At 36.4% G+C, this 16,615-nt stretch overlaps 2 protein-coding genes across 3 annotated transcripts; both read right to left on the bottom strand.

Annotated features, from left to right (window-relative positions):
* Positions 1-779: 779 nt before the first annotated feature.
* LOC147407871 (uncharacterized) lies at positions 780-3,075 on the bottom strand. Its single transcript, XM_086436638.1, has one exon. The coding sequence runs from the start codon at positions 2,841-2,843 to the stop codon at positions 822-824; it is 2,022 nt and encodes a 673-aa protein (XP_086292764.1). The 5' UTR covers positions 2,844-3,075; the 3' UTR covers positions 780-821.
* Positions 3,076-5,469: 2,394 nt separating this feature from the next.
* On the bottom strand, positions 5,470-15,409 carry LOC147407870 (uncharacterized). Of its 2 annotated transcripts, XM_086436637.1 has the most exons (6): positions 14,984-15,409; positions 10,907-11,207; positions 9,948-10,106; positions 7,327-7,622; positions 5,960-6,085; positions 5,470-5,780 (listed from the first exon to the last, which is right to left on the bottom strand). In XM_086436637.1, exons 1-6 carry the CDS (start codon positions 15,179-15,181, stop codon positions 5,772-5,774), a joined length of 1,089 nt encoding a protein of 362 aa, XP_086292763.1. In that variant the 5' UTR covers positions 15,182-15,409; the 3' UTR covers positions 5,470-5,771. The 2 variants fall into 2 exon arrangements, with proteins under 2 accessions (XP_086292763.1, XP_086292762.1); XM_086436636.1 differs by having other exon boundaries at positions 5,470-6,085.
* Positions 15,410-16,615: the final 1,206 nt, after the last annotated feature.

Raw genomic sequence — 16,615 nt, 5'->3', positions numbered from 1 at the left:
AAGAATATAAACAGGAAGTATGCCAGAAGTGAGGATAAAGTGCTTCCTATGAGAGTAAACTTGCCACCTTTAGAAAATTGCCTTTCTTCCAAGTTGAAACGCTTGATCATTGGATCCATAAGGCTAACGACCTATAATTAGCAGCTATAGAAAGGCCAAAATACGTCGATGACCTTGCATCCTAACACCCTAGCAAGCCTATCAACATTCATATTTCCTAGTCTAATGACCTCGCTTTGCCAAGATTGATACAAATTTCATAAACTGCTTCAAAACCACAAAGAATGCATTTCAAATAGCATAATTGCTCATGACTAGCCTTGAAAAATAATGTTCCATTGTCACAACTGCTTGGAAATTCTTTATCCCGTGCTAGACTAAACATGAAAGGAACTAGTGGAAGATAAGGGGATAGATTTTTGGGATAATTTTGTCTTTTTTTCCTTTATTAGAGTGTTTACCTTTTTAAACATATATTCATTAGTGGATTAGATGCGTTTTTAGGATTTCAGTGATTTCTTCCTCCTCTTTCCTTTATTTTTTTGGTTAAGGAGGTGTGCTATCCACTTGGTGTTCCGGAAACCTCAGTAGATTCAGGAACAAATTCCTCAAGTAACCTATTCAAGGGCTGCCTCATTGGGTTCAACCCCAAAAAGAGTTAAACCAGGCGCCTTTGAGATGAAAGTTGCACGTTTGTGTTTGAAATATAGAACTCGTGTTTAGAAAAGAAAACATCTAAAAGGGAAAAAAAGAAAGAAAAAGAAAAAGAAAGAACCATCAATTCAAAACCTGAATTGCCTGCATTAAAAGCATTTATTACTTTAACTAACAGATGCATAAACCTCGCCGTTCGTACAAGCAAGCAACTCTGAATCTTTCTCTTCTTCATCTGTAGGCTCCTTTCTCACCAACCTCTGATGCAAACACACAAACAAAACCTTCTGAGCTCTTTCAACATCATTGCTTGATTTACTGTTAGAACAAAACCAACTAAAAAATGGTTGGTTCCATTTCAATCTCCCTGTTGTCACTTGAAGAAAAATCAACCGTACTGCTACCTTTCTCAACACCTTGAATTCAGTCAGATAAGTTTCCCAAATCAATCTACTTCCACGAGGGTTCACCACTTTTGTCTTTCCAGTAACCGGGTCTCTCTCTTTTGCCTGGACCGCTTGTGCATAAATAGGGTCTAATCCTTCAGTCCTCCATTTCATCAACTCCATTAAAGCAATATGAGCCTCTTCATTCTGTGTCAGCCTTGTAATTATTTTCACTACATCTTTGTTTTGCTCAGAAGTAAGAAACTTAAAAGGCGGTAAATACCTCCCACAGCTGTCTTCGATCAGATTCATAGGATCCAAAACATAGCTCGCTGCCCAAGCTTGATGATAGTTCTTGAAAAATCTCCTGTTCACCAAATCCATAACAGGTTTTTCTTCAATAGATGAACTTTTGCACCAACCCTTTATTCTACTCTTCACTTCTTCCCATAAGGGAAGGCACTGGGCTAAACATGGTCTCTCATCTTCTATCTCCAGCACTAAAGTATTTATTAACTTTGTTAGAGAAACAACGGACTCTAGTTCTTCCCAGAACTTTTGATCTCGAATTGCATCTAATATTTCCTGGTCTAATGGGTCATTGGAGATGGCTTTGTTGGCAAAGGCCTGGCTCAATGCGCTCGAAAACCGAGCGACATTCTCTACGGCAGATATGGCAGCGGAGGTGTGGTCAAGGGAAAGGGACTGATGGTGGTTAAGGCAGATATTAATGTCATTAAGGTGGTGAGATTTGAAAATTCGGACGATTTTATGACAAAGAGACGCAGTAGATGCAAACAATGGAAGTCGTTTGAAGAAGTCTTTGAGAAGCATTCGGAGCGCCTTTGATTGGCATGTGAGGTTCACCATCCAATGGTGGTGGATTTCCATTTCTTGCAGAGCTTTGCAGTTAATATTTCCAATATCGGCAACTATTCCAGCACATCGGAAAACATCAGTGCCAGAAACTTCCTTGACTGTTGAGCACAGTACTTCCCTGATGTAATCAGAGCTAGGGTTGATGGACCCGAGGAGTAACACTCTGTGGAAGAGACTGCTTCCATTGGGAAGGTTCAACGTAACATTCACAAAATCATTCATGTCACTAGAGTTGTTACTCTCCTTTTCTTTCTTCCATCCATTGGTGGATAGTTGAAAAAACATGGCGTCTCTGAATTTGTCCTCGAACTCGAACTTAGCTTCCATGTACTTGGTATCGAGTCTTGTGCCTAAGATGTAACTTTCGTTCACAGGTGGGAGCCCAACGTGGTGAAGAAAATCTCTGAATTTGGGGTGTTTGATGGTGGAGAGAGAAACATAGCCACAAGATTCATAGAACCATTCTGCTAACAGATCGTAAGCAGTTTCTATTTGGGCTTGAGTAAGTTGTGGTCCGGTGGGAGGGCTAGGGAGCATTGGAATGGAAAACGAGGCAGGAATTAGGGCAAGTGGAGGTGGTGGTGGCAGTGCTAGCTGATTGCGTCTTCTGAACTTAGGGGTGAAGGTATTTGAACCGGCATCGATGTTTCTGAAGTTGGGGCACGTTCCCCGTTTAAGATGCTCGGATGCAGTTCTAGAAGGATTGGAAGCAGAGAAGTGGGCGCTGCAGAGGCCACACCGAAGTTTAAGGGCTTTAGCCGTGCCCGTCTCTTGGTTTTGGTAGAGTATGGGCTCTAGATGAGACCAATACCAAGCCCCTTTACCTCTAATGGCCCTTGTCCTAACCATTACTAGCCCATTGTATCTCTTCTGCAAATTTCTTGAGAACAAATCCTCTTCTTGAGCGTTACTTATGGCTTCCATGTCTTATCAGACTTTGTTGCCCCTACACTACCCCTGCCACCATCTGAACTTGAGATCCCACCAATGGTGCAAAGGAACTACACTCACCTTTGTTCATTTGGTTATGAGTAGATAATACCCATATCACTGCAGTATAAAGTAAGCATTCTGATATTGGTTTTGGAAGATAAGGAGAAAAGATGGGACAAGAGATGTGGTTATGATGGTAGAGTTGTATTTGCAATATGTTAGTGAGAAAGTGGTTAGTAAAGTTTGATTAGAGAGAGAGAGAGAGAGAGAGAGAGAGAGAGAAAAGCAAAGGATTGATTGTGGTGGGGTTGTTAATCAGGGTAACTTGACAAAAAGGAGAGGTAATGGTAGGAGTTCATAATTAAGTGGTTGGTTGGTTGTTTGGTTACTGGTTAGCCACTTGTTCTGTGTGAGCTCTCTTAGTTAGTATTCCATCTATTTAAGCATATATATTATGAGAAGAAACCTATCATCTTTATTTTGGATGGGTTTAGAAAAATCTAGGGATCAGTTGTTTACTGTTGTTATCATCAAGGTTTAAAATCTCATCTCGAGGCATTTGTCGTAGTCTAAAGATGAGTCTCTATTGAGACAGTCTGAAAGCATTGAATATTTTGGGATCAATGTTCCTTTCATTCTCAATTCTCAATAGAAATCAAGACGTAGTCTCGGCCGAGACACTATAAACCATACGATTATTGATTTAATTAGTGGGAGGGGTGGGGGTCTCAATCTCTTTTGCATGTGTTGCTTTTGTAAGGATGATGAATTCTGATGTCATAATCCTTGGTGTGCTAAAATCACTAATTGCTGATGTAAATACTTCACCAGCCATCACTACCTTTTTTGTTTATGACAAAATTACCCCTAAAATATGCTTACGTTTGATGTTAAAGGGTGATAATAGGTTGTTTTCATGTACCTGGTTATAATTTATTATTATTGTCTTTGCTTGTTTGTTTCTTTGTTTGTTAGCAAAACACATGCATGTATGATGAGGTTGGTTGAGAGGAATCTAAAGAATGGAAGTGCTTCCTTTCTCACTCAAGTGAAGTGATGATTAAAGTGATGGTAATTATTGTTTCTTACACTATTAATGAGACATCATCACTTGTCTCAAGTGTAATTAAAAATGTGAAACCACCACCATACTACATTTGAGTGAGTGAGTGATTAGAGAACAAAATGCTTGCCAATGCCAATGCCAATGTGATTAGCTCTTCGTTGTGACTCCAATCCATTTGATCATCAAAGGAGGATTATTACATCATACACCTCTTTAATGATCGATCATCTAGTCCTCTAACCCAGTGGCTTGAAACCTTGTACTATTGTATTCAAATGGTACCATGTGTATTAATTAAATTGTCGGCTAACCCTATCTTTTAAACCGTACTATTCTTCTTCTTTTTTCCTCCTTTCCATCCAGGTGATCTGTGCTATCATTTTGAATGGGTCCACTTCTTTGATGGGATGTAACCAAAACTAAAGTATCGCACTCATGATCCCAATGACCCAATCAATTAATTTTATTTTTTTGAAAATGTTTGGCCCACCAACATCTGGAAAACACCTATTAAGTGATCATCAAATACTTCTCTCTCTCTCTCTCTCTCTCTCTTTCACCCTTTCAAAAAAAAAAAAATACTTCTCACACATGATATGCAAATATTTTATTTATTTATTTATGACCATGGGTGTTTGGAGGGAGACGTCTTGAGTTCAATCCCCCCCTATTGGCCACACCCCCGAAAGTAGCCTGGACCAATATACACGATTAGCAAGCATATTAACAAAGAAAAAGTCCATTTTTTTATTTTTTTTCAAGTCCTATTTAAAAACATGACTGTAGCTTTAATTAATCATCATTTTCTGTCTTTTTAAATTTTCTTAAAATTTTATGTATGTAAATTTTGAGGATAAATAATTGTAAATTTTAAGTTCTTTAACATACCACTTATATTTATATAAGCTTTTATTAATGGGGAATAAATTAAACCGATTGGGTTGGGATTTTAAGCCCAAGGTCAGGTTGATTTTAAGCCATAAATATATATCCCAAGGAAAAATCTATTTTCTGACACATGCCACGTCAGGGGCATCAGAAAATCATTACTCTTAATAGAAACTGAAAAAAGCAAAATACTCTCACCGCCAAAACTTAGTTCAAATATCAGGGAAATCTCTACCGTTCATCAAACATGTACAAATGGGATGAAATTTTATCAATTTTTTTTCCTTGCATAAAATTGTTTGACCCCGACTCTTAAATGTTTAGCAATTTTTGACATAGATTTCCCTCACTGTGCTTCCACCCCTTTGAAGTTTTGAACCAGACCACAAATGTCAATGCAGACAATTTCACCATGTAAAAGGGAGAAAAAAAAAACCCTTTTGAAGCACCCACCCCATTTCAAATTTTCGGTGGAACCCTCTCCAGATCACGTGATGCCTCCAAGGAGGTATCCTAAATATTAACGAAAAATTCAGGGCAGGAAATAAACACAAAAGGCTATGTCATCTTATGATAGGGTTCCTCCAAAATTTTGAAGCAGCTAGTCGCTTCAAAGTCGGCCTCCATGTAAAATAATACAAAAATGATTCACAGTAAATAGTTGATGGTTCCAATTCATCCTGAACTTTGGCATAGACCCAACAATCTCCGGTCCTCCGGTGTGATCTCAGCTGTTGCATGACAATTCCCTCAATGATTTTCAAGACTAATGCTTTTGAACCTATCTTAAGATTAGCCACCAGTTTCACAGAAAATGGCCACTAGCCTTGATATTAAACTTAGAGAAGAAAAAAAAAAAAAAGTATAATATCGTAAGGTTACGGCACTGTTTCAAACCAACAGAGCTTTATCAAGGCGAGAATTCTTCTGGCACAACTGAGAATGTTGAATGCTCCCAAGCAAGATTACAGTGCCTGTGAGTAAAAAATCCACAAGTTGAGCTCTTGAAATGTGTTTGGGGGCATCAAATCGACAAACTGGATTCAAATTGGAGATTAAAAAGTGCAACTTTCTAGGGTTCTTGGGCTTCTGGAGGTTGGTTGATAATATGGGACAACACAAGCTTAGAGAGCTCTGAGATTGCAGTTGGGACCTGATAATCGTCATCCTCTCTGTTCCTTAACCATGTCGACCTATTGTATTCACCAGCTGCAACTCTTGTCTTCCTTGATGTGGCAAAAACTTTCTCCAGGTCCAACTGTGATAGTGGCCTTGTTGTCTGCAACAGACAGCGTAAAAGATTAGTTCAATGAAATGTTTGGGTATTTTCAACTCGCATCCAACTGGACCATACGTGCTTTTGACATTTGTAGACACAGCCCTAGCCAGGAATTTCACATTCATTGAATGCCTCTACCGAGGACAAAAAGTTCATAAAAATACTAAAACCAGCTTACCTGATCTCATAAGGATGAACAAAAAATAGAGGCCATTTATTCAACAAAAAATCCAAAAACCTCATGGGAAGGTTAGCATTCTCCACCACACCTACATTCACTTTTCAATAATACTCCCATCCATTTTGTCTTTTAATGTAAAATATGAAAGTATGCTTGTCTTCGGATTTAATTGTCTTATTTGTAATAAATGCTATAACAAATACTAAGGGTATTTTAGTCTTTTGATTTAAATACCTTGTTTGTGGTGAATGCTAATAAATTCATAAATGCTAATGACATTTATTATGTAAACAAGAATTTATTTTGTAAAAGATCAACATACCCTTATCTTTTGTATTAAAAGACAAAATGAGTAAGGGGATTATTAGAAAGTGAATGTGGTAGAGAATGCTCATATCCCAACAAGGTCTTGAACGTTAGCACTCCTCATATATATATATATGAACTACATGAGAACAACAACCATCTTCACAGAAGTTAACTCGGCATAAACCTAATTACAAGGTGGCTGGAAAAGTGGAATGCAAGAGGACGAAAACCAACGAGAAGCAGGAGGCATCTTCCAACGTGTAAGTGGAAAAGAATACCGGGGTTGTAAAAAACTTCATGCAACCATAGTTTAATCATCTCCCAAGAAAATCGGGGCTACCTTTCATTTCATGTGGTTGGCCAGGAAATGTGTCTTACCAAAACAAGCAGGTCAAAGCCTACGAGGGATGGGAAAGAAACACAGATTTCCTAGGGGTAAGTACAAGCTTCTGAAGGATTACTTTTTCTAGGGAATTCCTAGGAATATCTTTCCATCTCATGTAGTAATTATGAAACTGCAATAAGAATTATAAATACCAAGTGTAGTATCTGTTCTTATCAATTCAATTAGGAATAGCAGAGTGTTGCATATACGTTGAGTTGAGGCTGTCTAAGGGTGGGTTGCATGTCTTTTTCGTTAGTGTTTTTGGTTGGTCATCTCGAACTCCTATTAATGAATATTTACTTATCAAATAAATAAATAAAAGATAACAGAAAAAAAGTGGCACATAAACAAGAGATGCATACTGACATGAGATGGCTTGCCATCCTTCTCGTCGTGTAGTAGATCTCTGACGGGGAGGTAGGCTGCTTTCTTGCAGAGTTCGAGAAGATCTGAACCAGTGTATCCTTCGCAAATGTTTGCTATGTGGTCATAATTGATGTTGTCTTCTACCTTCTCACCCTTCAAAATCACCTGCAAAATCTTCGCTCGCTCAATGACATTGGGCATCCCAATCTCAAATGCCTGGGGAAGACGCCGAAGTATTGCCTCATCAAGTTCTGACGGTCGGTTGGTTGCAGCGAGGACCATCACCCTAGCATTCTCTATATTAACAGAAGAAAATGAGTATTTTGTCACATCAAAATTTTGAAATCCAATCTACACATCACTTGGCAATGCTTCTGACCAGAACACGAAAGAATGCTTTAAAAGATTAACAAGAAATGGAAACTGAAAAGTACATATATAAAATAAAACACAACTGAGTTGCTACAGTTTTGTGTTTTTTGAGGTGGGGATAAACATCCCCTTGGCTACAATTTTGTGGTATGTCCCATTGACCTACACCACACTTTTTTGTCTTTCCTCTTCACTCCCTCTTAATTTTATCATATCTCTTCTTTGACCCACTTTACTGTTTTTCATTTTTTACCCTCTTAACCTCAACACTTTTTAATAATATCCCTCCAACTTTATTTTTTTCCCGCTTTTTGGAGAATACAAACATTTCCAGCATCACTACCAGAACAAGTGTTATAAGGAACACTTCAAAGGTGCAGGAGCTCCTTCCTTCAAAGATACGGTTATTTCTGTCCTTCCAAAGACCCCAACATATGGCAAAAAAAAAAAAGACACCAAGAGAATATGCTTCAACTTCATAAAAAGACAACAACATGACATGCAAGATTCAAAAGGCGAGCACACTAAGAAAGGGAGGCAACCCACCAAGCCAAACAATGACAATAAATGTAAGTAAAAATCTGTTGTCACAAAGCAATGAATGAGAATACGGTCCATCAATTCCCCATCCTTATTCACATATACTCTCATCTTTTTGGAAGATTATGTTGATCAGATTAGATTTCTCGGGAGTAACTTACTTTTCTTTGAGGTGGTTTCGCTTTAACCATCAATCTTCGGAAGTGTAAAATTCTTAGCGTTAAGCAATTTCCATGTACTTGGGAAAGGTAAGGTTTTTTGAGATCCAGTTATTGAGCATGTAGGAAGGAGAATTGGATCCTGAAAAGCAAAATACCTTTCAAAAGGGGGAAAGGTGACTCTTCTAAAAAATTCTCTATCAAGATTCTAATCTACTTCCAATCCTTGTTTTCCAAGCCCAGAAGTGTCAAAAAAAGATTAGAAAAGTTGTTGATATATTTTGTGAAACGCCTGGATGGGAAACGAGAAATTTCACCTTGCTAAGTGAAAAAAAAAAAAAAAAAAATCTCCTTGAGAAAAATAGAGAACATGGCATAAGAAAGATTAGAGTGATGAACATGGCACTGTTAGGGAAACGGTTGGAGGAAATAAATGGTCTTTGGAAAGAGATTATAAATGACCGATTTCAATGGGAAAGTGATATTGTGATATTCATACTTGGAAAGGAATATATAAGTATTCCTTGGAGTTTCGAAGCAGGATCATGTTTAGAGTGGAAAAGGGGTAGAGGGTTAGATTTTGGGATGACCAATGGTATGGAGAGTCATCCTCGAAAAATAAATTTCCAAATTTATACTCTCTGACTCGCATAAAAGAGGCTCCTATAAAGTACTTCATGCTTCAATATGGAAGTCGCGTTTCCTGGGATTTTGGGTTTAGAAAAGCTTTAGCAATTGGGAAATTCAAGAGGTGGCTCATTTTGTTGATTGCATTTCCAAAGTCCATGTCAATTATTTGGCCGAGGACAAGCGAAGATGAGAAGGGAGTAAGGATGGCATATTCTCCGTAAAATCCTACTACAAATCCATTGTTTCTTCTTCACCAATCATTACCTTCCTTGAAATTGCCATTTGGGGGCCAAAAGTACATCTAAATAAAAAAAATTTAAATTTGGACGGCCTCCCTTAAGAAAATGCTTACCATGGGTAGTGTCGTATCATTGAAAGTGGTATTTCTCAATTATTGCTTTCTATGTAAATCTAGTGGGGAATCAATTAATCATTTGCCCATTCATTGCCCCTTTGCTAGAGAAGTTTGGGTCCACTCTCTCATTATTTCAAATCCCATGGTGTTTTACAACTTCAGCTCTTGCTTTTTTCCGAAGTTGGGGCATTGGGCTGGAGCAAAATAGTAAGGAATTTCAAGGAAAGGAGCACTCTCTTCATGAGGTCCTAATTTTTAGTTGTAGCAAAATCTCTGAAGACTTTGGAGGGGTTTTTTCCCGAGGGCTTTCAGTTTAAGTGGCATCATCTGTGTTCAGGCTGAGAGTGGTGTTACTGCATTTTTCTGTTCTTCTGTTTCTTTTGTTTCTGTTTTGTCTTGTAGGTTGGCCACCTTTTTATGTTTCCAATAAAGCCTTTTACCAATCCGGAAAAAAAAAGCTACAAGAATAAGCTAGACTTTTAAAAGCAATCATTAAAGTAACAATTGGAAGAAGAAAAATAAAAAGCAATAATAAATAACTTCTATTTGAGAGTGAGATTACTTACGATCTGTGGTAAAACCATCCCATGAAGCCATGAACTCGGTTTTCATGTTCGTCAAGGCTTCATGGTCAGAAGTACGCCGCTGTCCCAAAAAACTATCAACCTCATCAATGAATATAATAGCAGGCTGGAGCTTATAAGCCAAACTGAATACAGCAGCCACTGCAAAATTGTAGAAGAACGTTAATATTCTACCAAGTAGCAGATTTAAGGCATAAAAAAAAGTTACAACTTGTCAATGTTGTCGTCACATTATCTTAAATTATAATAAGCCAATTAAGTTATTACGCTAAATTAATCAACATCACTATATCATTGGTTAACACATGAAATTTAAATAGTATTACATACAAAAACAAAGAATAATTAACATAACTTCATTACATTCAACATTTAATACATTGATGGAGACAAACGTTATAATTAATATGTTTTTAAATCTCTAAAATGTAACTTTCATGAGATTTGTAAGGCAGAAAGTGAATTGTGATTTCAAACTTGTGATTGATTTAGGGTTGACAACATAAATCCTATTTTGCCATTCAACTCTATATAGAGGCATGTCTTATGTCAATTTTTTTATTTAAGATCTGTTCCTACTATCTCAAGCCACATCATTTCCGTTCTCCGCAACACACGTTAAACTAGTCTCTAGGTTTTTTTGTTTTTATTCTTGCAAATTGAAGTTTTCAAAAAACCCAAATCAAGATTTTAAATTTTGCAGAGTGGCCAACTCGTCAGCATGAGTCAATGACCAACACAAGCATCTGAGTCCTAATAATTGTACTAATATGTTAAAAACAAGCAAAAAAATGGAAAATATTAACAAGCATAGACTAAAAAAGAACCTTAAAATCTTCAATTTCCTGTCACAAGAACAAATCACATCATCCAATTTATTGAACAAAACTTACAACTTTGATCTGCCACTCAACAGGAGTATGAACATAATCCACTCTTACCAAGTTTTTGTGCGTCACCAAACCATTTGCTCATCAGATTAGATATCCTCAGATTAATGAATACGGCTCCAGACTCTTTTGCTATGGCCTTGGCCAGCATTGTCTTTCCAGTTCCAGGTGGTCCATACAACAGTACTCCCTTTTGTGGACTAAGAAGCTTACCACGTGCAAACAATTCAGGTCTCCTGAGGGGAAGAATTACCAATTCGCATAATGCTTGCTTAACATTTTCCAAGCCTCCAATAGAGTCAAATTCTACGTCAATATGGTCAGGATTTACAACATCGCAGGCTATCACATCCTGTAGGACCATTAAAAGAAATAAGTCCAACACAACAATCAATGAAATGAACAATCTTTCTAGTTTTTTTAATATGAAACACTTCTGAAATTTTTCAACAAGAACACTAACGAATTTGACCACTCTCAATGTGAAGTAAAGTACTGCACCTCATTGAAAAAATCCAATCAACAAGTAAAAAATGTAAACCTTCACATGAAACAATTGATCGGGCTCAATGCAGGATTACGAATGTCAAATTTTTTTCCTTGAAACTTCATACAAATAAATAAAAATTCTACAAAGATACCAAAATAAAAGAAGATATGAGAGTATAACTCCCTACATACAAAAATTATCCACTTACATCATCCTTGCCAAAATATCAGCATATTAGTTAGCAGCCCGCAATGAAGAAATAAAACTTTCCAAAATTCCAGACCTTAACCACAATGCAGGATATTGTTGATATCAACTGTAGATTACATTTTTTTTCCGAGCTATCTATTGGGGTTTGTGGAAAGAAAGGAATGGCTGAATCTTTGAAGGGAAGGAGCATTCTCTGGAGGAGATCATCTTTAGTATTGTGGGTTTGTTTTTTAACTGGTGTAGGCAGTTTTTGGAGTTTAGGGGTTACCTCTTTGAGGACTTCTTGTTTAGATGGGAGCTCATTAGTAGCGGGTGATTCCTTTTTGGGCCAGGGTGGTGCTTGTTTTTTGGGGTGTTTGCTTTTTTGTTTTCTTATCTTTGCTCTTGTTTGTTGTATCTTTGTTTCTGTTCTTTTCTCCATTGAGGACTTCTTGTCCTCCATTAATAAAATTTTGGTTATCAAAAAAAATTTACATTTTTCCCGAGCTCTTCAATTTATGACACGTGTTTCCTCAGGATATCAGCAAAGAGATCTAAATTTAGATAACATTAATGAAGAATATGTCAAACTCTTCTAAGAGTAGACAAGTAAATTGCTCAAAATAAACATCTTGGATTAAGTGTTCAAGAACAAAATGTTACTCCAACACTTATTTTCAATGGAAGATTAAGAAAAATACCCAAGTAAAGATCTCTTTATATGCACAGTCAAATATTAACAACTTTTCGGTATAATTCATTTCGTCATAAAAACATACCAAGATACATCACACAGAAATCATTCAGGAAAAACACTACGAACATCTCGGAATTTTTTTAACTTACCAAAGAGTACAAAACCTCTAATATCATAAAAAAGCTAGGAATATGTAAACAAAACAAAATACTCTTAACATCAGAATAACATCTTATCAGCATTTATGATCTTTCATTGTAAACACACAAGCTTATCAACAATCGTCCAAAAGAACATTCTTATAGCAGAGAACTAGTTCAACATTAAATGATATTTACAACTTTTTTTAGTATAAATACAGTTATCTCAACAGAAAAAGATACCGAGATGCATCAGACAAGACTGTTATAGAAACAACACTTATAACGTCTCGGAATATTTTTAACTTTCCAAATAGTACAAAAACACTAATATCATAAAAAATCGGAATATGTTTAACCCGTCAAACAAAACAAAATACTCTGACACCACCTTATGCTAATTGTTTATATCAACCTTATGACCATGGTTTTGAGGTTGAGTTAGGCCCGTGGACCTTAATAAAAATAACATCTTATCAGCACTTATGATCTTTTATTGACAAACAAACAACCTTATCAGCAATCGTCCACAAGAACATTCCTATAGGCTATAGCAGAGAACTGGTTCATAATTAAATGATTTCACACTAAAATTACATGCAAAATCAAATGGCACTTGTTGCTAATCATTAACACCTGTCACTTTATTACACTATAAATACATGTTCAAACGAAAGAAAAGTGGTTTGAAACACATTTCATTTACTACCCTCTGCTTTCATATTTTAACTTTCCTGCAACCCTATTTACCAATAGTATAAAAAATGACTTGATCATCAGAAGATATTTAGCTGGTACCACCCCAGAAATCAAAGCAAACAACAGAGCACGGGAAAATATTATCGGAGAAGAAGAAGTTCATCATCATCAACATCTACACAAAAAAAGTTTCCACATCAACCACATAAGAAAAGTTGTCCAAATATTCAACCCTCAACCATAATGAAGGATATGATTGATATTGCTACCGAAACTCCATAAATCCTATAACCGTCTTAAAGACACTCCCATTTTAGGCAAACCGAAACTCCAAAATGTATTCTTGGAAGGTATGGATTGATTGACACTATGATCTTCTAGAGTTTGGCCATTTCTGTTATAAATCCTGCCAGTATGATACCTTCCCCTTGCTTCTAGAAACTCCACTGAGCTTCAAAGTGTTGAACCATGTAAACAGGTCATCATAAATAAGGTTTCTCAACCTTACAAAAAAAAATTAATTTTCCTTTTTTTATTTTAAGAGTCGTGATGGATTTGAATTTGTAAAATGGATATGGAGCCACTACCACCTAAGTGAGGTGGCAAAGTCTTTTCCTCTGATAAATTAAGAAAAAATTTATATCAAGAGAGGAGGAGGCCGAGAGGGCCTCCAAATACAAGGCAACAAAAGATAGGAAAGGATAAAAAAAGTGAGATAACACAGGTTCAAAACTAAGTACCCCCATACAAACTGTCTCCCACCTAAAGAGAAAATCCTTAAAAAAAATACACCATTGAACTCATCATACAACTTACACTACCAATGCATAAAACTCATCACTGAAATGATGACATCTTGAATCGATTGCTCCTTCCCTTCAAAGATCCTCTTATTCTTCTGTTTCCATATGCCCTTAACAAAAGGGGTGTCAGGTACCAAAGAATCCTCACTCTAGAGCTAAAAGCATTGATCCTCCAAGAAGGAAATGATGAAATAAGAGAACTACGAAACAACCAACACATATGAAAGAGTGATGAACAATGGGACCAAATTTTGTGCGTAAAATTGCAATGAATAAGAATATGACATTGACAGATTCCTCATTCCACAGTAAGGTGGAAAAGTCTGCATGAAGTAATACTACAGATCTAAGATCAAAATCACCTTCACAGTTAAACCAATTCAAAAAAAAAAAATGTCACAATGACCATCAAAACACCAAAATTGCTAGTTCATGACATTCTCAAGTGAAATGGAGGCAAAAGCATGACCATCATCATCTTCAAAACACTTTCAACTTTTTCTGGTTTATGCGTGATTAATCCTAGATTATTATTCATTTTATCATAAACAAATAATAGCCCAACCACCCAAAGACCTATTTCCAATTGCCTGAACAACTAGATAGAGAAACCGATGTAATTGACAATAAGGCCAACTATCCTAAAATTATAACTTCTCTTGGGTGAAGTTGCACTTAATTCTATGTACTTGGAACCTAAACTTTAATTCAAATTCTAAGCCCTAACCAATAACAAACCATTATTGGTAATAAAGGACCCAACCTGGTGTTAATAGCCAAAAGGGGCTTCCTTTTATAACCCAAAACACACAAATTGTATCCACTGCAACTCACAAAATTACACAACATAAATAAAAACCCACTTCAGGAAATCAACAGATATCAAACTAAAAAAATTAAAAAATCAAATTTTGTTTTATTAAACACAGCAGAAACTTGGGAATCCAAATGATATAATTCGTATCCAATGCATCAATCGCCGTTATATAATAGGGATTAGGGATAACCCACTTCACGAAATCATTTTTTTTTTAATTTTAAAACCAAATATTCCTTAAAATATATATATATATATATATATATATATAAAGAGAGATTGATATTTAATACCTCGTAGGGATTGGTATTGATGAGTGGGCGACCTAATCGTTTGGCGATTTCCTTCTTCTGTTCTAGGGCTTTTTTGCTCGTAGCGCGATCTGGGTCCAGATGTCGAAGACCTACGAACAACACCAAGGAACTCAATGCTGCGCTTGCGGCGTACAATAGCAGTTCCTGCACCAACCTTGTCTCTCTACCGCGGCCCATTCTCTTTTACTTAGACTTAGATTAGATTAGATTCCCTCTTCACAGATAAAATTAATTCTCTCTTCGAATCATTGCGGTTCTAGGGTTTGAAGTTGCAGAGAAGGTAGAGCTCGAAAATGTCGATTTTTTTTTCTCACTTCTCTTCCTAGACCAACGTTTTCAATTCTCCTCTCCTCTCTCCGTGGGTTTAAAACCAGGTCATCTCTTCTAGGCCCCCAAGTGTACCGAGATGACTCTCTCGAGTCATATAAAACCTTACACAAGTCAAACGTTTTAGACCGATTTATGTTTGTTATAACTAACTTTTACTTATAACACACCAATCCTTTTGAAATTGATCGACTCCCTACAGGTTTGTATGTGTTAATAACACACCTTGATTTCATTTCTTGTTTCTTCATGCACAAAAAGAAGCTCCATATGTTCGATTTCCCTCCCCAAAAGAACATATGAATTTAGTATTAGTGCATTTAACTACTTTGTTTGTATCATAGAACCATATAATCTTTGAGGAGACAATACCTTCTTAGAGATTACTTGATAAACTCTCCAAATGAGCTCTCTGCCTCTACGTTTAGCTCTGAAGGTCTATGTTCCATTTACTTGCTTCCATGCCATGTGCCAATGCTAAGGAATGATTAGAGCCTCACACACACATGAATGGAGGTAATTAATATTAAGGAAAAGTTAGTATACTTGTTATTGAATATGAATTATGCAGAAGACAATGCTACCAATAGGCCTCCAGCTTTCTTATGGTTATAGGGACAAGTTTGTCTTACATATATAATTTCACATGTGATAACTATATGAATAAATCAGCAAGTGTAGAGCTTGGTGGTCAGGGCCTCCCTCTGAAAAGGGAGAGGTATTGAGTTCAAGCATCAGCATTGCTCACATAAAGGGATTTGTTCTGACTTACTGAGTATGTGGGGTTTGTGGGGGATTGTATGTACTTGAAGGGGATTTGGGTAAATTATAGAATTAGGATTTTTTTAGGGGGAGAGGGGCAAATTATAGTTAATGGCGAGATTGAAGAACTTGAAGATGAAAGGTTTTGAAAAGAAAATTTGAAGATTATTTTATTAGAGGTTGAAGAAAATGGCATTTATGTCATGTCTCATTAGTCTATGAGAAAAGGCCAAAGTTGATGGGCAATGTCATCTTCAAAAACATAAGCTATCTTAAACACCCACAAAAATTGTTCTCTCGATCTCTGTTTTATCTAATAGACAATCTATTTGACTTTATTACCCTCTTCAACTTGGAATAAAAAAATCTTTCGAAGTCAATTTATTTTCAAAATCAAACATCTTTAACCTCTTGGATAAAAATTTACTCTAATTTTCAACCTTAAGATCTACTTTAACTGTCAAATCTAAATAACAAAATAGGATTTTTGAAGCAGAAGATCATGAGATTTTTAATAGAAAA

This window comes from Akebia trifoliata, chromosome 3 (assembly GCF_017979445.1).
Source record: "Akebia trifoliata isolate Shusen 1 chromosome 3, ASM1797944v1, whole genome shotgun sequence".
In the NCBI taxonomy this organism is placed as follows: Eukaryota; Viridiplantae; Streptophyta; class Magnoliopsida; order Ranunculales; family Lardizabalaceae; genus Akebia; species Akebia trifoliata.
The sequence above is the reverse complement of the archived record's forward strand: the minus strand, read 5'-3'. Positions and strand labels throughout refer to the sequence as shown.